We start from the raw sequence: 21,403 nt of genomic DNA, 5'->3' as shown, positions 1-21,403 counted from the left end.
TCCCCTCCATTTAGGACCTTCTCTTCTCTCTCTCTCTCCCTCTCTCCCTTCCTCCGTCTGGCCTGATCTGACCGCGTGTTCTGCTATAAACCAGCCATCCCATCGTGTGCGTGCAGTCCGGAACTGGCTGCGTGTGGAGACGAGCCAAATTGCACATCCCACGACTAGAATACCTACGACCACTCCCACGATCGCCCAACCGCCGTGACGTAGACGACACGTCCGCCGCGACGATTGCACTACCTTACCACCGTACCTACTACCACTTCTGTCCCATCATTCGAGCTGTCGCGTCAGGAATCTTCCGAAACGCATACCACAACCCATCGCCTGAACACCTCTCCACCCACTCACCCGCATACACGCACACACTCGCCACTCTCATAGTCCGTCTTCTCCTCGTCCTCTGCGAACTGCTGTGAGCCATTGCGCCCACTCCACTCCACGACGTACTGCCATCGACCTTCGAATCTCTATATCTCTCTCCCTCTCTCTCTCATCTCTCGTTCTCTAAGCAAAACAGAAACACACAGAGAAGCACACAGAACAAAACAGAACAACACAGAACACAGCACCACCTGCACAATGTCCGACGAAAACAACGCCGGAGGCAGAACACGCCGCTCGTCCTTTGCAGGCGAGACCTTCGCCAACCTGTTCACTGGTGGGCGCTCAGGCAGCATCTCCCGCAACTCGAGCGACTTCAATGGAGCTAGCCAGCAGCCGTACAATGGTGCAGGGCCGATAACATCCGCTGCTGCTCACGCACAGCGTCGTCGTCTCTCGCTGACAACACTTGGTCTCTCGGGCTCAGCAACCCAGGCCTCTCCCTTCGGCTCCTACAACAGCCGTCGTGACTCATATGGCACAGCTGGTAGTGATAGTATCGACGAATCCGCCATCGAAGATGATGACCCTCGAGCACCAAATCCGACTCCCGCAACCCCCTTCGCCAGGCGTATGAGCTTTGGTGCAAAGGCACTCCGCGATGTCAGAAATGGCAGCACTTCCAATGGAAGTGGTGGTGGTGGTGGAGGAGGAGGAGGCGGGAGCCCACAAAATGGTACTAGTAAACCATCTACTATTGCTGAGCATGATGCACCACCTGCCTACCCAGCAAGAGCACAGCAAGCGTCTGGGTCGATCTCGAGCCGAACCGCCATAGGTCCAGGTTCGTCTTCGTTATGCCCAGCACTTTCCTCTTGAAAACAACCCCTGATGCGGTCATAATCACTCCCTTGTTGTGGAAAACTTTTATGCTGACTTCTTCTTCCAACACAGGTGGCGAGGGATTCAACTGGTCTGACAACTTTCGCAGCCGTGCCGAACGCACCTCATCCATTGCCGGTGGTGGTCTGTATGGATACAATGGCTCTCCACCGGGAAGTCTGAAGCACGATCGCAGCAAGAGTGTGGCAGTCATGGAGCCACCCATGAGAGATATCCCAAAACCAAAGGAGCAGGTCCGACCAGATCACTTTCAGGAGCGCATCTTGAAGGGAGACTTCTACATGGACTGAGCTACGCGGGCTCAAACCCATGTAGAAACTGGTGCTAACACGTTCAGAAACTGGCGTCCGGACACGAGCATGTAACATTACACAAAAGGCATCAAAGTACAACCACTACGCGCTTCATGCGAAGAAGGCACATTTCCAGCTGACGGCGTTCCGGACTGGCCCAGTTCACCGAAGCCCTTACCCTCGATAGCTGCGGGACGAGTGGCACTGGCGGCTTTACTCGCGCGACTTTAACGACTTTAACGGATGACACAGGAGGAGCATGTTTTACAACAACCCCGACAATGATGACGATGTACGCTCGCGTGTTTATGATGAGCGAAAGATTGTCGAGAAGGACAATTTGCAAGCGAGAGACGGTCAAGGACCGCGAAATGTACGATATCAAATTGTGCCACGGAAGCCGACGGAGAATCAATTTCGTAGCTGAGAATGCAGAGCGTTTCAGCACCACAGTGGATTCCACTTCATGTAGCTCCATCGCATCTCGCAACCTTGCAACTGCCAATTCCATTGTCCATCGCACCTGCCATGTACAAATAGGTATCTATGGCGTCTCCCGCATTCCTTCCCGCGAACTGAAAGACTTCCAGGTTGGCTATAATTTTCCATTTGACCTCAAGCCCGTTCTCTCTCTATACATGTACGTAACCTAAGGTACCTACCTGAACTTCTCAAATCGTCACTTTCACAAGAGTATGCCTAGATCGGTATCTCAGTCAGGTAAGTTACAATCTTGATAGGGTTTGAAGTTGTGAATACTCAGGTACCTGACTATCTCCTACATGCATCCGGTGGAGGCACCTCATAAATTTTCCGATCTTGGACATTTCTTAATTTCTATCAAATCTCCATCATTTCTATCATAATATCTATATCAAAATTCAAATTCTATCAATTCTATCAATGCAGATGCAATTCTCAAAACAAGTCCGAGAGTAAATCCAGAGGTGCGGTTAATACACTATCGAATCTCTTGCGCTCTTTGCGTGGAGGGAGATCGACTTCTTCTTCTTCTTCCTCGTCTTCTTGGTCGGGCTCTTGTTTGTCGTATTTGTCATATTCACCGTCATCGTCGTCGTCGTTGTTGCACTCTTCTTCTTTGTCATCATCATCGTCGTCGTCGCAATCTTCTTCATCTACTTGTCCGCGTGATCGATGTTGGCTTTTGTTCTTCTGGCTCAGCTGTTCGTCTCCTCCCGTCACGACCTCATTATGCTCAATTTCGACAGCAAATTTATAATTGGCGAATCGCCTGGCGTCGAAGACTTCATCGAGGGAATTCTTCGACTCGACGTCAATCTCTGTAGCGTGAGGAAGAGGGCGCTCCTCTCGCTGTCGCTCACCAATCGTTTGCTCCATTGCCTCTTCCTGCTTCACTTCGGTTGCTCCCGTCACCTGTATAGATCGCCTGCGGCTCCTCGGACTTTGTGATGCAGTTTGTCTAGCCTGCCAGCGCGACCTCGCCAGGACCTGCTCGCACTTCTCTTGTTGCTCGTCGAGAAAGTTCAGAGCAATAATGCCAGCCTCGGCAGCTGCGTTCATCTTCTGCAGGAGGGCGTGGAGGATCTTGAGATACAAGCCATCGTTCTTGGCTTTGAAGCCGGCCATACATGTGTAGAAGACTTCGTCGACTATCAGCTGCTCGCCATAGAGCTTTTGACTTCCTGGTAGTGCTGTTGGCGTCTCCAGATAAGTTTCGATGCCTTGAATCGCTCCCTGCTGCTCTGCCGGCGACGATACATAGTCTGATGGTATGGTGGTGCTTTCATTCGCAATATGTGGGTCATCCAGCTCAGTATTCCCCATGTTCGCAATCTCAGCCACGAGGAAAGCACGTCGACCGGCCACGAATGCCAAGTCGTGCTCAAGTCCAGCTATCTGTTCATCAACAGTATGGAGATGAGCGCTCGCTTGGAGCTTGCGAGTCTTTGGACACATTGGTGACATGGTCCTGGTGTCATCTAGGGCAGGTTCGACTCCAGCATGCACTCAAGATGCCTATTGATCCAGTCTTGATAGTGATAATTCGGCTTGCTATGGTCGGACCTTCCAGGAGATATTTCGAAGGATCAAAAGAAACCTCTACCTGACGAGCACGTTTTAGCGGACTGCGAGCTCCGACATCATGATGACTTTCAAGACGAATCATTCGTGCTGAGTTATGTAGTGCTCCCGATGTCTCGATAAGATGTGAGGTGGTACCAAGGTAAGTCTCAAAGTCAAAGTCCAAGGGTCATACTGACAGTCCAGACCGCAACATCTTGGGTTCGCCAAGACATGCCTCAATCTTCTTCAACTATCGTACACTCTAGCAAGTCAGCAAGAACGCAGCAGCTCCGGGTACGACTATCTAGACTTGAACAACGGTAGACCACGCATTAACAGCCAATCTCCTGGCTCTGGCGACTGGCTGAGGAGTACCCGTCTGTGTAGCTGACTTCATAACACCTTTTCTCCTTTCCGTGCTGGACGTGCTCGTCGTGGGCATGTCAGTAGGGGCGTAGTCGGGAAACCATGCTGCGAGGACATGTATGGATGGTGTGAAAATCGTGGTATGTAAGAGTGCTGTAGAGGGATTCAAGAGAGCACGTTGAGTCCCGACTCTACGGCAACGTCTTCGAAAGACCATCATATCTAAAAGAGAAGGCTGTCGTACATAATACTAGCATCTAAGTCAGCAGTGTATCAGTAAATTACTAAATGTAGTATTCTGCCGAGTTGTGGCTGCTCGGACGCGCCCAATTGGGAAGTTTGGCCACGCGCAATGCAACGCGCGTGACGAGCGCCTAGTAAGTTCGGTGATATGCTCGGACATGTTGCACGGGGACGAATGGTGGTTTTATGTGTGCGGGTGACGTGATCAGAAATCGAGTTCCTGCAGTACCTGTACATAGACAGAGGGCAAGCTTCGCAGGGAGCTCTGCCATGGTAAGCCCATTACTCTAGTTGAGCGTAGTCGAGGGGCAGGATATGGTGCATTTTCCCTTTTGTGACGCCAAAAGCTGGTCTGCGATACCAGCTCATCATATCGTTCCGATCAGCTTGCGAATGGAATACCCGTGTTGCGCTTCACAGGTACCTGACTTGTTGATCCGCAAGGGCGTGGTTGGAAACCAGTCGGGGGAATCATGTGCGGTAGCGGTCGTCAGGCTCTTGTCTGGTCGGTTGTGGCCAGGCGAAGATCCAGGATGTGCAGAGTGTCGCAGTCAGTTTCACAGTATCAGTATGGAGCGCATCGACGTTGTGTTGAGGATGGTGAGGAACGAGTCGAAGGCGTCGAAGAGAGGAAGGAAGAGCCCTTGCCTACCTCACCTACCTACCCTGCCTTGGCACGCTGTTCCCCATTCGGCCCACTACCATAAGGAAAGGTCGGAGTTGCGAAAGCCGCAGCCCCCCAGCGTGCAATAAAATTCCGGAGTGATCTTGACATCCCTCGCCCAACTCTCAGGGCAAATGTGAATGTAGCCCAGCTGAAAACAAGGGGAACGCCTATCAATTCAGGAGTGATCAGCCCAGAAAGCAGACGCCGTGAAAGGCAAGCGTGGCACAGCAGATCCGATGCTCTTGCCTATATGCCGTGTTCACTTTCGCTCACCTTGAAGTGTCTGATCCTTCATGCTTTGTCCCGATAACTGTAACGTCGTACATCGAGGATGGGAAAGGGAGGCTCATGTTTTGGTTCATGGAGACGCCTGTTCACAAGCTGCTCGTCCTGCGTCCCGATAAGTATCATAGTATTATATATCGAAGATAGAAGATCAGATTTTAGAATCTGCTTCAAGGACTTCGGCCTCTCATCATCAACTCGCCTGCCTTCTCAAAATATCTCTAATTTTCCTCTGCTGCTCCGCGTCAACGCCACAGCTTTCGAGATACTTCTCCACGCCTCCGAATTTTTGCTTTACAGTCAAAACCACCTGCTCGACCCAATCGCGGGGACATCCTGCAAATTCTTCTCCCAGACCGATCTTGGCAATGGCTCTGATCCGCTCGGCCTTGTCATTCGCGAGTTCGTCTTCGCTAAGTAAATAGTCTTTCTCGATAGCTTCCTGGTCGGCTCCTAACAGTAACAACACGAGTAAAATGACCAGTCCAGTCCTATCTTTCCCCTGTGTGCAATGTACCATGAGTGGGTAGTTTTCTTGGCGAGCGAGAATATCAAAAACGAGTTTGACTTCTTTCTGACAGAGTGATAAACTATCCTGCGCGAGTCCGACTAGACCGCGTTTCTGCATGACATTTGTGCCGAGGATGGAGATGGCTTCGGTTCTCCAGCCGAGGGTGTACCATGTGAACAGTTTGGCCATGTTGAGGTAGGAGAGTTGGCGAATGAGATTGCTGGAATAAGCGGAGCCGTTGAAGTTAATGAGTTCGTACTGCACTCCGGGGACGTGTAGAGGGTTTTGAGGATCGTTGTGGGCGGTGTGGCCACGTCCTCCTTTGTGGTTATGGGGTTTACCGGGGGGGTCTAGTGCGGGAGGGATCTTGGAGAGGTTTTTGCGAGATACTTCGTGGTGTTCGGTGTCGGAGCGTAGGTCGATGATTGTTTTTAGGCCGATTTCGGTGGAGAGACGACTTCGGTCGACAGGCGTGGCGTCGTCTGGTGCTGCGGAGCGGTATAGAAGTCCAGGGGTTAAGTACTGTGAGCCCGTCGAGGAGGAGACATCGCGGAAGTTGGGGACCTTTTGGAAAGGTGCTATGCTTTGTGGAGACATGCGAGCGTTTCGTCTTGCTGCGGACTGAGAGATGCTGGACTGGGATCTTGTGTGAATATGCTGGAAGTGTCGACGAGGTTTATATTTGTGAATATGGCTTCTGGATGGTATAGATGTTCCAGCAGCTCTGAGAACAAGGTGAACAATTGAAAATGATGCAAAAACACTTGAATAGCGTGGCGATAGCCTACACGCGTGTGCAACGTGGCGTTCTCAGCACGAGAACGGGTATGCAGGATAGAGTGTGAAGACGATGATTGGTGCGTCTCGAGGGGACGATGTGCAGTGAGTGTTGAACGCAGGTGCAGAGAGAAGAACAACACCCTGCCACCTCATACTATCGCTCAGCCCCCGTTGCTATGTTTTGCTGTTCCCAGTGTACCTCCTAGGAGGTATAGGTACTTCGAAGTGAAAAGTTGTCGATGAAGGTGTTTTCAAGCTTTGCACCATCGCAGGGTAGCTGAACGCTAGTCCCCGTTCGCGCCATGTCGTTGTCGCGACGACACGGATCCGTGCGAGCACTTTGCGACATGGCATACATGTAGTGGGTGCATACATACTCACAGTGATGTTGCGGAAGGTACTTATCGCCCTTGTGTAAGACAGGAACGGGAAGCGAGGCAGCATGAGCAGGGAGGAGCAGCGTTGTTGTCCATCATCAGGTACCTTATTCATTCATTCAATTCATTCAACATCAACCCATTCAATTCATTCAGTCAATCCAATTTGCGCGACACGTGCACGCCTTGCATTGGTGACGTCGTCGCTCCTGCTGTTTACGATGACGTAGTGGAAGAACCGCCTCAAACTCAAAGGCTGGGAGCACGAGCGAGGTCACAGGACGGCTTTCGGCTGCGCATTTCAATGTTGACGTCGACACAATCTCGTCTATAGATGCGCCGCTTGTCACGGTTCTGCGTCCTACATCATCATCTTCGTCCATTCTTCCATTGGGAATACAGTATACTGCTCCACTGGCCACTGGGGAGGTATCAGCTAACATAGGAGTGCCCGAGCCATTGATCAGCCGAAGCTCCACCACAATAATCGATGGCTGCCGACACTGCGACTTCGCGGTCGGAAGCGCCACTATGCCCCGACCCCAGCGCCCATGAGCACCACAACAAACTGTCGGCTCAGGCTTCCACCGCCGCGCTGTATGTGACCAACCCGCCAAAGGGAAATCACTCGCGCAACAGCAGCATCCAGAGCGAGAGCATCCTCGGACCCGACGGCAAGCTATCGTCCAAAAGTAAGTACAGCAGACCACAGCAGAGCAGAGCAGAGAAGAGCACCGCGGCTCCTGGTGCGCAGAGGAACGTAGTACTGACTGATTACGTCTTCCAGGCGCCGCAACGTCACTTAAATATGCCAAAGCACAGGACCTGCCCAGCTTCCCCTCCTCCGGCAATGCCTCTGGCTCAGCGGGGAAGGCTGCTATGCTTGCCAAAGACTACAAGATGAAAGAGCTGTGGCAACCAGAGCAGAGTGCAGCTGGCTCAAAAGCCGCCATACTTGCAGCGAATAAGGGCGCAAAATTGGATCTCTGGCAGGCTTCGGCCACTGCCGAGGGCCAGTCAGCAGCAACATTGGCCTTTCGCAACAAGGGACTGAGTCCACAGGCGTATGGCGGGAATAACGCGGACGCCAAGAGCAAAGCTCTGATGGCCGCAACTGGAGCCACGCAGCAGAGTCGAGCGCGCGCCCTCTCTACGCCGCAGCCACCACCAGAGCTTTACCCAGACCAAGCCAACGCCAGCAGGAACGCGCTCAACGCGGCTTCCGTTTCACACCGCCAATCTAGGGGCGATGGCTGGGATTCTGAGGCCAACCAGTCCGCGAGGGTAACGCATCTGGGGGATAATGTCAGCGGCAAGATGTTCACTGGCAACCCAGACTGGCAGTACGAGGAAGACAAGCGCCAATCCGCGCTCAGAGCGTCAGCTATCACGATGGCAAAAAGTCTTTATGCCAATCAGAACCGTGATAACATGCTGCTGGAACCTGATGGATCAGATCTGTCTGCTGCAAGGTCAGCCACACGCAACCAAGCTGTTGCCAAACCGGATATCAAGCAGGAGGCATTGCAGTACATCAGCCTTCAGGACACTGCGCATCGCTTGGCCGCTGAGCGACTAGCGAAGATTGACAAGGACATGGAAGGCAAGCGCTTCCGTGAACATTACGGATATGGCGACAAGCCATCGAAGACGCTTTCTTCGCGCATGTCGAAGCGGACCTCTGGCACTGAACGACGTGGTAGACAACGAGCATCGAGCGAGGGTACTCGTGGCCGATATGACTCCGAGTCTGATTCTGACGATGAGCGACAGGCCGGTCGGATCCGCGCACAAATGGCTGGACTGAACACTGCAACACGCCAGGTCGACGCAAGGAAGCAGCAGAACGACCGCGCTAAGTTGTTGGCTGAAGCAGAAAAGAGGGTGTCCGCTCGTATGCAGGACATGGACTCGCAGGTTTACCGCGACACTGGCAAGGTATCGCCAGCAATGATCGAGGAATGGGAGGCGAAGGCCCGTGAGAAGGCTGACCGCCAGCGCCAAGAGCGAGCTTTGAACCCGGGAAAGACTCATATCGGTGGAGGCCAGTTCATGGACCAGTCCGAGATCGAGGCCATCGCAGCCGCACGCTTGAAGCCTACACTGGACGAGATCAGTGCGACCGCTGCGAGCAGGCGCCAGCATGACGAGGAGATGCGCATTGAGAAGGACAAACAGCAGACGGCTAAAATGGAAGAGAAAATGGCCAGGCAGCAGGAGAAAGATCAGCAGAAGGCCATCAAAAGTGAGATTACCTGGAACATGAGAACCGACGTTCGTGAGAGCTAACTTGAGCTGTAGATGACCTTCGTGAATCTTCAAAGAGGGAAAGGGCCGAAGAAAAGGCACGCAAGGATGAAGAGAAGCGAGCTTCTCAGTTGGAGCAGCGAAAGAGCCGGGAGGTCAAGCGTGATACTACTGGATCGAGCATTCTGCCTGTGCGCGGTACCGAGACTGGTAAAACTGATGAGGCTCCAGGCGGGCTCACAGAAAGCGCTCCGGCTTCTGATGGGCGAGATAAGCATCAATCTGCCCTCGCTAGGCTGAAGGCAAAGTTTCGAACGACTGGGTCGCACGAGAAGACTGTGGAAACGGAGCCTGTGGCGAGTGCCGCAGACAAGCCGGCCCATGCCGGTACGACTATTGCTGGTGGTGTTGCGACTGGCGCCGTGACAGGCGCAACTTTGGCCGAACTCGACAAAAAGGACGCTCCTACTCAGCCACTTGACGCACAGCAAGCTTCTCACGCTGTCGCTGAGGATACTGGAGCTCCAACCACGTCCGCGCCTGCGACGACGATTGACGGCGCACAAGGGACGACCTATAAGCCTGAACCTGCTGTATCACCATTGGCAGAAAACCAGACTCAGATTGGCACTACTGCTGCTGCTGCTGCTGCTGCTCCTGTCGTGCCTATCGCACACGCTGATTCCGACTCTGATGCGGATGGCGAGGAGAGTCTTTACGATGACAGAGGAAGGAGGTCTACACCTATGTTCACGCAATCTGGCAGTGTTTCTGGCCTCGCTAACGACTCAATTCCGACCGTATCCCATGGTGATAGGATGACTACTCTGGAGAAGCACATTTCGAACATTCCTGACAGTGAAGGATCGAGCTTGTCCAGCGACAATGAAGATTGGAATGAAGAGCGAAATCCAATATCTCGCGGCACTGTGCCAGATCAGGAACCGAGCGCTGTTGCTCTTGCACCAGGTCCTATCTCCCCTGCTGTGGCGAAGCATGAGTCTGCGAGTACATCAGCCGAGCCTTGGTTTCCACCATCTGCTGTGACAGGTATTGGAGGCGCCAGTACAGCACCTACCTCCAAGTCTGAGGTTCAGCATCCACCCAGAACCATGGAAGATGTGTATGATAGCACGCCTGCGACCACTCGAGAACTCGCACCTTCCCCGGTGATTTCAAAGCAAACTGCTCCTCAGCCATCGACAGATGTGCCTGCTCGTGCAGAAACGCCAGGTGTGCCACGCGACACATCCGCCCCCGATACTGCTTCTTTGGTTGCCATTCCCCCGGCTTCGGTCACTTCGTCCCCCGTCGCGCCTAGTAGGGAACTGTCAAAGAATCTGAAAGGGGAGGAGGATCTGCCTGCTGCCGTCGACGTTCCTGCTCAGAGCACCTCGACAAGCCGTCTCTCGAGCTCCGCACCAGAGACCTCAAAGAAGGCGGCAGACAAAGCGGGCCAGCCAACCTCATCTGCACGACGTGAGTCAAAGAATGAGAACGACAGGGGCGTTCGTGGCTTCTTCTCCAAATTGAGGAACAAGCCATCTCGATCAGAGAACTCACCAGGCACCATTACTTCTGGCTCCATTTCCAAGTATGATGACTCGAAGTATGAGAATAAACCGTACGAGTCGATCAAGGCTGGCGAAAAGCCGACTATCAGCGGCACGAAGGCGCTTGGAAACGAAGGTTCATATGATAAGTCTGCAACTGACGCTGCAGTCAAGCAGACTCTTGCCAGCGCAGCACCTGTGACAACAACGAACGCGTCTACCATTCCTCCGGTAGACACTGGTGCTGCATTCAGTCCTACTACCGTCCAGCATCAGCACTCCACCGATGATGGCGCTATTGGTGACTCCACCAAGGCAGCTGACATCGCAGAGCCCACGTCTCCAACATCCTTTATCCGTGGTACTACAACCTCGACTCACCCCGATGATGTTTCCTCCTCGGGTGCCGATGAAGATGATGTCCAGCGTGGCCGAGGTGGCGGACGAAGCTTTGCTAAGAAACTGGGGTTTGGTCGTAACAGGGACGCACATGTCAAGGATGGCAAGCTCCACAAACCGGCGCCTGGCACTGAAGGTATGACCAGTACTGACTTACGACGCTCCGAGGATGACGACAACGACAACGACAATTTCGAAGAGGCTAGGGATCATTTCGATGAGAGCCTGGCCCCACCGCCAGCGTTTACTCAAAAGAAAAGTGAGAGTCCCGTACGAGAGACCAGATTCAAGGAGGATGTTTGAACGAGACAGGAAGAAAGAATGGCAGAGAGATACCACAGTGATGAGGAGTGACGATTTGTTTTTGACGCAATTCTTGGATCTTGCGTGCAGAATACCACTTGAGAAACAGCATGTTTGAACAGCAGAACCCAAGGGAAGGCTTATCAGGGCCGCGCCGAAGGCAAAGTGAAACAGGAAGGATGTAATCTTTTATTGATTTTAAAGTAATAATGCAATGCACACGAATGTACAGTCCCTTTTATCACTCTTGCACTGGAGCAAATTTTCATGTTTTCCCTCGTCAACCATAGTGCGCTAACCTGGTGATCTGGACAGATCACGAAATATTCGTGGTAGTAGCGTAGTCATCGCATATCGGTTCGAGCTCTCAAGCATACTCTGACCAGTATCAGTATTCCTGTTTGCGTGTGTGCTCTTCGGCGGTGTGGCATAAACGCGAGCGGAGTGCGAAGGTGTGTCTATTCAGTAGCAAAATTACTCGTTGGCGGTCGGGTTTCCTTGTCATCGTTTGCGTCGTCGTCCTCATCCTCACGCATGTAGTCGTCCTCGATGTATGGAGAACCGATATTATGAGAGCCAACAACAGTGCCGCGTGAAGCACTTTCATTTGCCACGATCCCCTCATCATCATTGCCGTCGAGGCTGACTTCGTCTTCTTCCCCCAACCCTTGCTGGATTTTCGTGGCTTCTCTATCAAGAGCTGACATACGATTGATGAATTCAATCTGCAGATCTACAAGCCACTTTTTCAGATTCTCTTCAGACATGGTCCCATCTCTAGCTTGATTTAAGTGCTCGACAAGATTGAGAAGAAGTTTTCGGCGACGAGCATGGACCACTCCCAGAGAATGTTCTTTGCGTCTTTTGACTTGTGCTTCAAGAATGTGGCTGACGCGTTCGGCATGTTCGATAACATCTGACGGTAGAGGGAGGATCTTTGCTAGTGTGAGACCGTAGTGCTCTTCCGTGACTGTGCCAGAGGCGATCTTATAGAGCATCTCCATGCGGCTGTGTGAGATCTTAACTGATAGGTGCAAGTTGACCACTCCGTTCCTTTCGGCGAGGATGGTGGAAAGATCGCGGAAGTGTGTTGCGAACCATACGAGCGCCCGGGACTGGACTAGGGCTTCTGCAATAGCGATAGCAATGCCAATACCATCTCGTGTACTTGTACCACGGCCAAGCTCATCCACAATGACCATGCTGTGTCGATTGATGTTTTTGAGAATGAAAGCTGCTTCCCGCATCTCGGCTGCGAACGTGGAGACATTTGCTTCGATGCTGTCGTCCATGGAGACGCGAGCGAAGAGCTGTTGGATGATGGGAAAAGCAGCGTATTGTGCTGGCACAAAGCTGCCGATTTGAGCCATGATGGTCATCAACGCCACACTACGAATGTAGGTGCTCTTACCACTCATGTTGCAGCCTGTGATGATCTGAAAACGAGTTTGCTGAGTGGCATAGACATCGTTGGGGATATACTTCGTGTTGTGGATCTTCTCGCGAATTGGATGTCGCCCAGCACGAATTGCCAACGTTTTGCTCAATGCTGGTCTGCTGTAGTCTTGAGAAGATGCAACATGTGCGAGTGCTGCGAGCATGTCCAACATTGCCACGCACTCGCAGACCTTAAACAGCCCCGACATGTGCTCTCGAATATTGTCAGTTAGCACCTTAATGGACTCGTCGCTCATGAGTAGGACTTCCGTATGCGCATCGCTGATCTTTTGGTTGCGCTTGATGAGCTCCATAGTTTGGCACTCAATTATGTCCTTCCTGCGGTACACGTTGACGAACACTGGGGGCATGTTGCGATCCTCGAGTTCCTCTACACGAAGCCGTAGATAGAAACCGCGATCGTTGCTGTACTTAGTCTGCAGTGGTAGCTTATGTTCTTTGCACGTATCGTCAATGTGCTGCAGAGCGTCAGTCATGGACTCCTTGTACGTCTGACGGGCGACATCGAGTAGTCCATTCACTCCAGATTTGACGGCATACGTGCGCGAATTCCGCAAGTCCAGAGGTTGTTTCGCGTACATTGTGTCCTCATTGATCGTGCTGGATATCAAGTCTATGACAGTCTCGAGGTTCTCAGGGGCGCTGATGCGTTGAATCTCTGTTAACATTTCACACCGACAACCTGCTAAAGCCTCCCACATTGGCTTGATGTGAGTGACAAATTGCTTTAGCATGATGATGTTGTTGATCCCTTGCTCGGTAGTGTGCATTGTTGGATGAACGGGTATGATAATGAGCTGGGTGAGGATACGATCTGCATCCAAGAATGGCTTTAGAGCCGCGCGAACGGAAAAGAACATGTCTTCCTTGGTGCTAAGCTCTTCTACAGCATCGTAGCGCTTATTCAATGTATCTGGATTCGTGATGGGCTGCAAAATGTTGCTCTTCAATAGACGAGTGCCCATCGGTGTCAATGTTTCGCCAAGCAGGCCAAAGAGGCAGTCTTTCGATTTTGGATTGCACAAGTTCTGCACAAGCTCCAGAGACTTGATTGTGCTGAGATCGATCAACGTCGAACCCTCGGAGGGTTCATACTTGATGCGAAGAGAATGGTAAGGGAACGTCTTCATGACGCCAAGCTCCGTAAATTTCAGAGCCGCAGCAAAACTGCATACTGCATAGTAGTTGCCAGTGACTGCAGTCTTGATGGACTCAATGTCCTCTGCGAATCCAAGCTGCTGAATGTACTCGAGACCTACAGTCTCTGCCCAGTACTTGCGATCAAGAAGCGTCATATTGCACCCGATATCATCGAGGTGGTCCTCTATGATGGAGAACAGCTTGGACTTCGGATAAGCTGAAGACGACACGATGCAGATGTTACTTGGATTGAACACCATGAGCTTGTGAATCGATTTGATATAAGTCTGACTGTCGCTGAACTGACTGAGCACAGCCTCACCAGTGTCAAGATTGATGAATGCCAGCCCGACGGTAGGTGTGGGACCGCGGGCTTCAGCGATGGCACATATGATTTCTTGATTCTCGACGCCGATGGTCGAGACACCAGTCCGTGGACGCGCCGTGGGTGGCCTGCTAACGCTGTGTGCTCCTGCGCGCGGCCGTGACTCAGTCGTAGTGCCATTGTAATCGTACGTGCTATACAGCGAGTTGCGAGTGCTCTGCCGGTAGCCCGTAGTCGTATTTCGGGAGATGTCCTGCGTCGTGGTCTGGCGTGATGTGGAGTGACTGGCGGGACTGCTGTAGCTAGAGTAGGAGGTCGACTGGCGACTGTGTGGCACAGCCATGGTGAGGCGAATGGGAGTGGGAAGAGTGAGGTGAGGATGGGGATGAGTGAGAAGGCAGTGGGAGTGGGAGTGGGAATGGGAATGGGAATTGAGAATGAAGCGAGCTGGTGTCTGCTCTTGTGCCATCTTCTGCACTCAAGTTGGGAAAGAGCGATCCTTACTCACACACGAGGAAAGAGCATACGTTCGGCTGTATGTACGCAGCAATCCATGATATCGGTATCATCATCATCATCCTCCTCACGCGCGCAGAGTGCGGTCCAGCACATCAGTCCTGTCACCGCGACTCGGTATCGTTTGCGTCGAATGTCAAGCCAGCCAGCCAGCCAGCCAGCCAGCCAGCCAGCCAGCCAGCCAGCCAGCCAGCCAGCCAGCCAGCCAGCCAGCAATCAAGCAAATAGTACATCCAGTCGCGTCGAGAGATGGCGACCTAATGCAGCCATATCCTCACCACCTTGTCTTCTCCCCCGCTGCCAACCCTGGCTCCATCCGGACTCCAGTCCAGTGCGAACACCCGATCCAGGTGACCAGGCAAGTTTTCGGCGAGCTTGCCTTCTCTTACGTTCCACACCTTTAGCGTCGTGTCCGCACTGCCGCTCACCAGAAGCCTGGAATCCGCTGAGAAGGCTACCTGGAACACCGGCCCCACGTGGCCCCTGAGTGTGGTCCTAAACTTTCCGTCCTTTGCATCCCACAGCTTGACATGGTTGTCAAACCCAGCACTGGCAATCGTGACTCCATCCGGCGAGAACGTGACGTGATTGATTGCTTTTTGGTGTCCATGCATACGCTGAATCGGCTTCGTCGACTGCGAGGGATCAAACAAAAACATAGTCATATCGTCGCTGACTGTCACCAACCGCTCCGATCCTGGGGAAAATATATCAGAATGGTGGTCGTCGCACTGTCGCGAAAGAGCACTTACCTGTACCGACGAGAGCAGCTTCGTATCGCTTTTTCGCCTTCTCTCGCTTGCCCTCCACGCTAATTGGCACATCCTTGTGGCCCTTGTGGTCAAAATAACCTGTCCGAAGCACAAAGTCTGTCGATAGGGCCAGGTGGTTCACCCAATGCGCATGTGCGTTGAGCGTGTGCACCAGCGTCCCCTTGTTTGCATCCCATATCTTAACAGTTTTGTCTCTCGAGCTGGTGTATATCCAGCCTGCACCACCCCACTTCACGCATGTCACATGCCCTTTGTGCCCTGTGAGCGCCATGTCGGTGTGGCCACTGACTGCGTCCCATATCCGCACGGTGAAGTCCTGTGAAGCTGATGCCAGTAACGGACGTCCAGGATCCCGACTATGATAAGGCTGCCATGCTATGCTCAGGACTGGCTTCGTGTGACCTTTCAGCGGCCCTCCTAGCGGCGTGCCTTTTTTGGGGTCCCACAGCCTAACAGTGTTGTCGTGGCTCCCCGTAGCCAGTATGCCTTCGTCTGGAGACCATGCCACCACTAAAACCCATCCCGTGTGGCCCTTCAATGTATATTTTGGCGTCCCAGTATCACAGTCCCATATGCGCGCCGTTTTGTCCCCTGATCCTGTCGCTAGCCACGACGAAGTCGCTGGGTTGAATGATGTGCTGAGTATTGACTCGCCGTGTCCGCTAATGCTGGCAGAGCATCTCGTTACTGGCTTGACTTTGAAGACTGCCTCCGCACGGAATGGAATATTCAAAGCCAATTCTGCGAAACATGATTAGTTTCTCCCCGGATATCTCGAATCCAAATACGCTCGGACTGGCGCATAGAATCCCCCCAAAAGCTCCATATCGCAGTATCACAGCTCTTACCTGTCGTCGCCGTTCCATCCAAGTACTTCTTGATCACTTCCTCCTGCGAAAATTCTCCACTTCCGTCGCCATAGGGGTTATAGAATCGATAAGGTAGACGATCATCGGGCTTTGTATGGCCCAACAACGTATTCAACAAGAGCGAAAGATTTTTCGGCGATAGTTGAGACAATTGCACGAAGACAGGATCGCTGGCAGGCGCGCCCGTGTCGGCATCGAGGAATTGGATTCGTTGTTGCGCATCGGGTATCGATTCTTCGGTGGTGTTGATTGGTTCTCGTGCTTTCGCTGCAGCCGCCGTCTTCTGGCGTTTCGAAGGTGGTGGAAGAACAGTCGACATCGTGGATGCTTCTTTCCTACTTGATGAGGATGCAGGCGCATTCGAATCCGGTTGTGGCAGCGGCGAGGACTGGGTAACTTTTCTCGACAGCTCCTGCCTTATCGATAGCGCCGCCAAGGCTTCTGGAAAGACTGTAGGGGAAAGTCGAAGCGAAGAACACATTGGTTGCTTGCACTCATACCTAGGTATGAACGTAAACATCATAGACATATCTAAACCTGTCTGTTCCCTTGATTCCCACGCAGCAATTGTACAGCGAAGTAACACGAAGCGCTTATGTTAACCGACAGTGGTTCTGGCAGAAATGCAGCGAATCCATTGATTATCTGAATTAATCCTAAGATCTTGTTACAGCGGTTACAGAGAGTATACTATCAGTCAGTACAAGTTCGACGGTATGGCGTTGGAAATGTAATCCGGTCATTACCCGCTCCTTGAACAGCGGTTTGAAGACGGTTGCACGGTACATTGATCGCATTATGCCATATGATATGACCGATGGGACGCAAATTCTGGCCTGGGGTTCCAGCTGCTGACAGCTTAGTCACCTCGAGTACATAGGTACGTTTGTAACTGATGATATTCTCAGCTGATGGAGCACAGTCCATCGATACCTACCTGTTAACCACTGGATGGCTAGCAGAAAGACAGCACAACAGCATGGTCATGGTGTAGCATCGTCGATGCCGTTCACCTAGAACTGGGTATCGAGACTTATCAAGTCAAGAAGGGCCGAATAGTGCAGTCCCCGCGTGGAGCCACGCAGTTGCGGAAATTAATCATCTCTGATGAGAAGTTTTTTTTTTTTTTTTTTTTTTTTTCCTTCTCTTTTTTTTCTTCTCTTTTTTTCCCTCTTTTTGATGAGTGCGAGAGTGAGACATGCAGCCGTTGCCTGGTATTAGACGGCTACATACACCCGGGCAAGAGAGTGGACTGAGGAGTCTCTACAGGACAATCACAATAATGCCAGCAACCTAGAATACTGTACCCCTTGTATAAATGTGGCTGTGATTTTCCAGGTCGTAACTTGTGTGTAGGTCATGATCACGAGCAGGCTTGTGGACAGTGAGATGGGAATACGAGAACATTTTTCGACGACGCGTGACTGGACCCACAGCACTACATGTAACTAGGAGGTGGTACTCGATCGCGAAGTGCTCGCCATCGATCATCGATGTATACAACACGATCTCTGTACTTGCAGTAATTGTACAGGTGGCACTGTCTGTATCGGGACGCAGCGAAGTCCTAGCTACCTAAGGTAGGTAACAAGTCCTCGTATCGACGACTTTGAGCTTTCAATTTGAGCGCACTACGAAATGCCCATTTTCACCCAGCGCATTTCGAGATATGTTGCGGTAGCCCTATACCGGTAACCACTTTGGAGGTACATGTAGATGATGGCCGATGTTGGGTTAGGCTAGACTGGGCTGGGCTTGGGGCCTTGGGCTGGCAGGCAGCCCACGCAGCCAAGACAGCCATTAGCTAGCGTGGCTCTGACCTGATTGGTCAGGAACAGCAGCTGGGCAAGTGAATCAAAAGGTACCTACCTCCTAAGGAAGAGCAGACAGACACAAGAAGCTTCATCAATAGCTGAATAAGTAATAATCGTAGCATTCGTAACAGACGAGCCATCCAAACAACAGAAAGAACAACAACAACAACACCACGCCTCAAATATACACATGTAAATGTAAACCCCAATCGTCAAGCATCCTTCGCCGTCAGCTCGCGCTCGCACTCGCCCGCAATCTCCCCTCGACCTCTTGAATCGTACATTGTAATCTCGACCGCAACATCACACTCATACTCGCATACACTTCCAATCCTCCTGCTCCTCCCCCTTCACCCATCATCTTCTGCTGCTGCTGACCCCCCAATATCCCTTCTCCACCACAAAACTGCACATCATACCGATGCACAATTTCACTCAGCCGCTGCAACTGCCCCAGCACAATATGATTTTTCAACACCCAACCCATCCGATCATCCAATTTATAATCTCCCAGTGCAAGCTGTCCATCCACCACCAGATCCTTCATCATCATCGTCACAGGAGAACAAGGAGAAGAAGAAGAAGGAAATCCTTCTACTCCTCCTCCTCCTCCTCCTTCTCCCCCACCGCCACCACCACCACCACCCTCGACAGGACTACTAATACTACTACTACTGGTACTACTCCCCCCATCCCTCACAAAAGCCACAATCTGACACCAACTCAACACCTTGGAAGCAATCATCGCCACAGCGAGCACCAACGAGAAATCTTTCACACACGGACACGTCATCAAATCATGACAAATCTGTACCGCGCGCGTGGCACTGCTCAAGACTTGGTCGAGAGAGAATTGTCGAGTTTCGCGGTCGACGTGGAGAATACTCGGTAATTCGTAGAGTCCATTTAGAGTTTCTGTGGCGATGCGGAGGCAAGGGTGGTTTTCACTGCCGCTGCTGGTGCTGCTGTTGCCTTCAGAGGTGGAGATGGAGGAGTTGGTTGTTGTGAAGAGAGATAGGGGGGTGTTGTTGTTAATGTTGTTGTTGGGGTGTAATTGTCCAACACCACGAGTACCACTGCTCAGGTCATGATGGTGATGTTGATGATGATGATGTTGTTGATGTTGTAGTTGTTGAGGGAGAAGAATATGGGCGGGAGCGACTTGAGGAGTGCAAGACGGTCTATGGCCTTCGGAGATGGGACTGGGTTGTTGCGTGGGTTCGCGGGAGTTGATCCGGGAGGCTGCGGTGGGGCTGTCACTGCTACTGTTTGCAGTAGGAGGTAGAGCAGCGTTGTTGAAATCAAAGAACCATTCGGGATCCATGGGCGTGGTAGCGGAGCTGTGGTCTGGAGTTTGTAGTTCGGAGTAGAAGGGGGAGGCTTCGGCTCCAGTGTATATGGCAACTGCTGGAGGGGTGGGATATGAGGAGTGGGTGACTGCTGTCCATGTGGGATCTGGCGAGATACTAGGGCTCATGACTGGATATGAGGACGGTTGTGTGGGGAAACCGTGGCTGAGTGGTCCATTGCTGGCTGGATGAGGTGGTTCCAGAACCGTAGCACGTCGAGGCAGTACGGGCGTATTGGAGATTTTCCGGTTCAGCACCTGGCTCGATCTGGGAGGTTTGCCAGCGCGGAGTGATCTGCTATAGTGGCAATCTCGCCCAAGTGTACGACATCTTGCGCATTGTGGCCGTTCTTGAGTACATTTGATCTTTGTAGCGGAGCAGTGGTCGCATGCAGCTCGATATTTGATAGTCGGCGTAGACATGGCTCCAAAACCTAGGATTGATAATGGCGATCAGGGAGCGGGCAACATAAAGTCAGTGTTCAGCCGCGTGTATATACATGTATATATATGCGCGTGTGTGCGTGCATGTGTGTGTAAGTACTTGACCCTCAATTTGAGACGGTACACAACCACCACCCTGATAGCCGCACGACTAGTGCCTCCCAAGCTATGCGCATATATGTCGGATGGTCTCTCTTCTCTGGCCATGTGTGCTGTCATTGGTGATGCTAGCCCAAAGAACCCAGTGCATGGTACGGTGCCAGCAGCGGTGAACAAATAATGTACATACTACATAGTAGTCGTCAACTGATGCCATTGCCCTCGTGGGGCACTGACCAGGCATGGGTGCTCTCTGGTGATCGTTTTCAACCCGGCTTGGAACACCACGACTCGTCCACAGGACCAGGTCAGACCACGTCGGAGCGCTCACGACTGGGTTTGTGCACGGGTGGGGGAGGGGGGGCCTCAGGGATATTCGAAGTCCTCTCATTGTCATGCTCCGCGACGCTGGACATCGACATGAGAGTAAGTCTCCAGTGCAATAGCTGCTGATGATCATGTATACCGTCCGGTTCACGACAACTCCCATTGTTCGAGTCGAGATGAAGTACTTGCGAGTCTCTCATCCCACGCCTCTAGAACACAGTATGTGCTATTCTTATCTTATTGCCGCTCGTTCCGGTGATCTATCAGCTTCTGTACAATGCTCGATTAGTCGATCTCAGAGCCCTGCTAAAGCTTCGTGTGCAGTTCTCAAATCCACCGTAACTTGTCAGTGTGACCATCGATCCGTTACAACCACGGCACCTTTGCTGAGCCAATCAGCAGCATTTCGGGTTCATTACCCCCGGATAATCGCACAACCTTATTCGATTGCTTGCATGGACGTGCTCGTCCTCTGAGACGCTTGGCAAAGGCGAAATTCGAACCTGGTTCGGAGGATTTTCTGTCGAACTAGTCGTCCGTTCATGTATGCGAGGCGAGCATCGCAGGGCCATTCCTCACGTCCTTGCACTGAGCTATCAGAACAGCAGAAAGCTGCCAAATTCTAGGCTGTCCAGTTTGCGGTCCGCCTCTGAAGATACGACATATGATGTAGCGCATCAGCGAAGTAATGGGGTGACGATAATGGGATGGAGATTTGAAGAAGTTCCTTCGTAGGCTTGCGTTGGACTGAAACACAGCCTTACGGCACGTGGCAGTCCAGCGCGAACTCAGATCTGCACTCTAGTGAGTGATCAGCTTGAACTACTGGAGTAACTGGACATTGCACACTCTTCATCATGTCAGTGCCCACCTATACCTCTGTACATCCGCTCTCCAGCCTGAAACCCTTAGCAGTCCAGTTGGGCCGGTTTTGATAATGCGTAATTTCCACCAGGCGAAAAGCGCACGCCACTGCTGAGGATTTTGCTC

General features: G+C 52.1%; 8 protein-coding genes across 8 annotated transcripts; 3 read left to right on the top strand and 5 right to left on the bottom strand.

The window, feature by feature from the left end:
• The first annotated feature begins 67 nt into the window (after positions 1–67).
• SEPMUDRAFT_151020 (uncharacterized protein) lies at positions 68–1,974 on the top strand. Its single transcript, XM_016906544.1, has 2 exons — positions 68–1,171; positions 1,282–1,974. The coding sequence occupies exons 1-2, from the start codon at positions 586–588 to the stop codon at positions 1,518–1,520; spliced, it is 825 nt and encodes a 274-aa protein (XP_016758044.1). The 5' UTR covers positions 68–585; the 3' UTR covers positions 1,521–1,974.
• A 467-nt stretch (positions 1,975–2,441) lies between these two features.
• On the bottom strand, positions 2,442–3,488 carry SEPMUDRAFT_135333 (uncharacterized protein; the record flags this gene model as incomplete). Its single annotated transcript, XM_016902707.1, has 1 exon — positions 2,442–3,488. The coding sequence occupies exon 1, from the start codon at positions 3,468–3,470 to the stop codon at positions 2,442–2,444; it is 1,029 nt and encodes a 342-aa protein (XP_016758043.1). The 5' UTR covers positions 3,471–3,488.
• Positions 3,489–4,352: 864 nt separating this feature from the next.
• SEPMUDRAFT_70870 (uncharacterized protein) lies at positions 4,353–6,493 on the bottom strand. The gene is made up of 2 exons (XM_016909918.1): positions 5,119–6,493; positions 4,353–5,012 (listed from the first exon to the last, which is right to left on the bottom strand). Exon 1 carries the CDS (start codon positions 6,236–6,238, stop codon positions 5,324–5,326), a length of 915 nt encoding a protein of 304 aa, XP_016758042.1. The 5' UTR covers positions 6,239–6,493; the 3' UTR covers positions 4,353–5,012; positions 5,119–5,323.
• Positions 6,494–7,288: 795 nt separating this feature from the next.
• On the top strand, positions 7,289–9,209 carry SEPMUDRAFT_50320 (uncharacterized protein; the record flags this gene model as incomplete). Its single annotated transcript, XM_016909158.1, has 3 exons — positions 7,289–7,490; positions 7,586–9,043; positions 9,100–9,209. Coding segments are annotated over 3 exons (1,770 nt in total), but the record flags the coding sequence as incomplete, so codon positions are not given.
• A 2,549-nt stretch (positions 9,210–11,758) lies between these two features.
• SEPMUDRAFT_70864 (DNA mismatch repair protein Msh4) lies at positions 11,759–14,566 on the bottom strand (the record flags this gene model as incomplete). The annotated part of the gene is made up of 1 exon (XM_016909917.1): positions 11,759–14,566. The coding sequence occupies one exon, from the start codon at positions 14,564–14,566 to the stop codon at positions 11,759–11,761; it is 2,808 nt and encodes a 935-aa protein (XP_016758040.1).
• A 430-nt stretch (positions 14,567–14,996) lies between these two features.
• On the bottom strand, positions 14,997–16,700 carry SEPMUDRAFT_135329 (WD repeat protein; the record flags this gene model as incomplete). The annotated part of the gene is made up of 3 exons (XM_016902706.1): positions 14,997–15,436; positions 15,492–16,253; positions 16,361–16,700. The coding sequence occupies 3 exons, from the start codon at positions 16,698–16,700 to the stop codon at positions 14,997–14,999; spliced, it is 1,542 nt and encodes a 513-aa protein (XP_016758039.1).
• A 1,724-nt stretch (positions 16,701–18,424) lies between these two features.
• SEPMUDRAFT_70860 (uncharacterized protein) lies at positions 18,425–20,027 on the bottom strand (the record flags this gene model as incomplete). The annotated part of the gene is made up of 2 exons (XM_016909916.1): positions 18,848–20,027; positions 18,425–18,736 (listed from the first exon to the last, which is right to left on the bottom strand). The coding sequence occupies exons 1-2, from the start codon at positions 19,964–19,966 to the stop codon at positions 18,425–18,427; spliced, it is 1,431 nt and encodes a 476-aa protein (XP_016758038.1). The 5' UTR covers positions 19,967–20,027.
• A 161-nt stretch (positions 20,028–20,188) lies between these two features.
• Positions 20,189–20,998, top strand: SEPMUDRAFT_151016 (uncharacterized protein). Its single transcript, XM_016906543.1, has one exon. The coding sequence runs from the start codon at positions 20,539–20,541 to the stop codon at positions 20,887–20,889; it is 351 nt and encodes a 116-aa protein (XP_016758037.1). The 5' UTR covers positions 20,189–20,538; the 3' UTR covers positions 20,890–20,998.
• Positions 20,999–21,403: the final 405 nt, after the last annotated feature.

This window comes from Sphaerulina musiva (assembly GCF_000320565.1).
Source record: "Sphaerulina musiva SO2202 unplaced genomic scaffold SEPMUscaffold_9, whole genome shotgun sequence".
Taxonomy (NCBI): domain Eukaryota; kingdom Fungi; phylum Ascomycota; class Dothideomycetes; order Mycosphaerellales; family Mycosphaerellaceae; genus Sphaerulina; species Sphaerulina musiva.
Note: the sequence above shows the minus strand (reverse complement) of the source record. Positions and strands in the feature narration are given on the sequence as shown.

Coding starts and splice junctions, on each gene's coding strand:
- SEPMUDRAFT_151020 (XM_016906544.1), top strand. CDS start 586: ATGTCCGACGAAAACAACGCCGGAGGCAGAACACGCCGCTCGTCCTTT. Junction 1,172..1,281: donor CCGAACCGCCATAGGTCCAG/GTTCGTCTTCGT, acceptor CTTCCAACACAG/GTGGCGAGGGATTCAACTGG.
- SEPMUDRAFT_70870 (XM_016909918.1), bottom strand. CDS start 6,238: ATGTCTCCACAAAGCATAGCACCTTTCCAAAAGGTCCCCAACTTCCGC.
- SEPMUDRAFT_151016 (XM_016906543.1), top strand. CDS start 20,539: ATGATCATGTATACCGTCCGGTTCACGACAACTCCCATTGTTCGAGTC.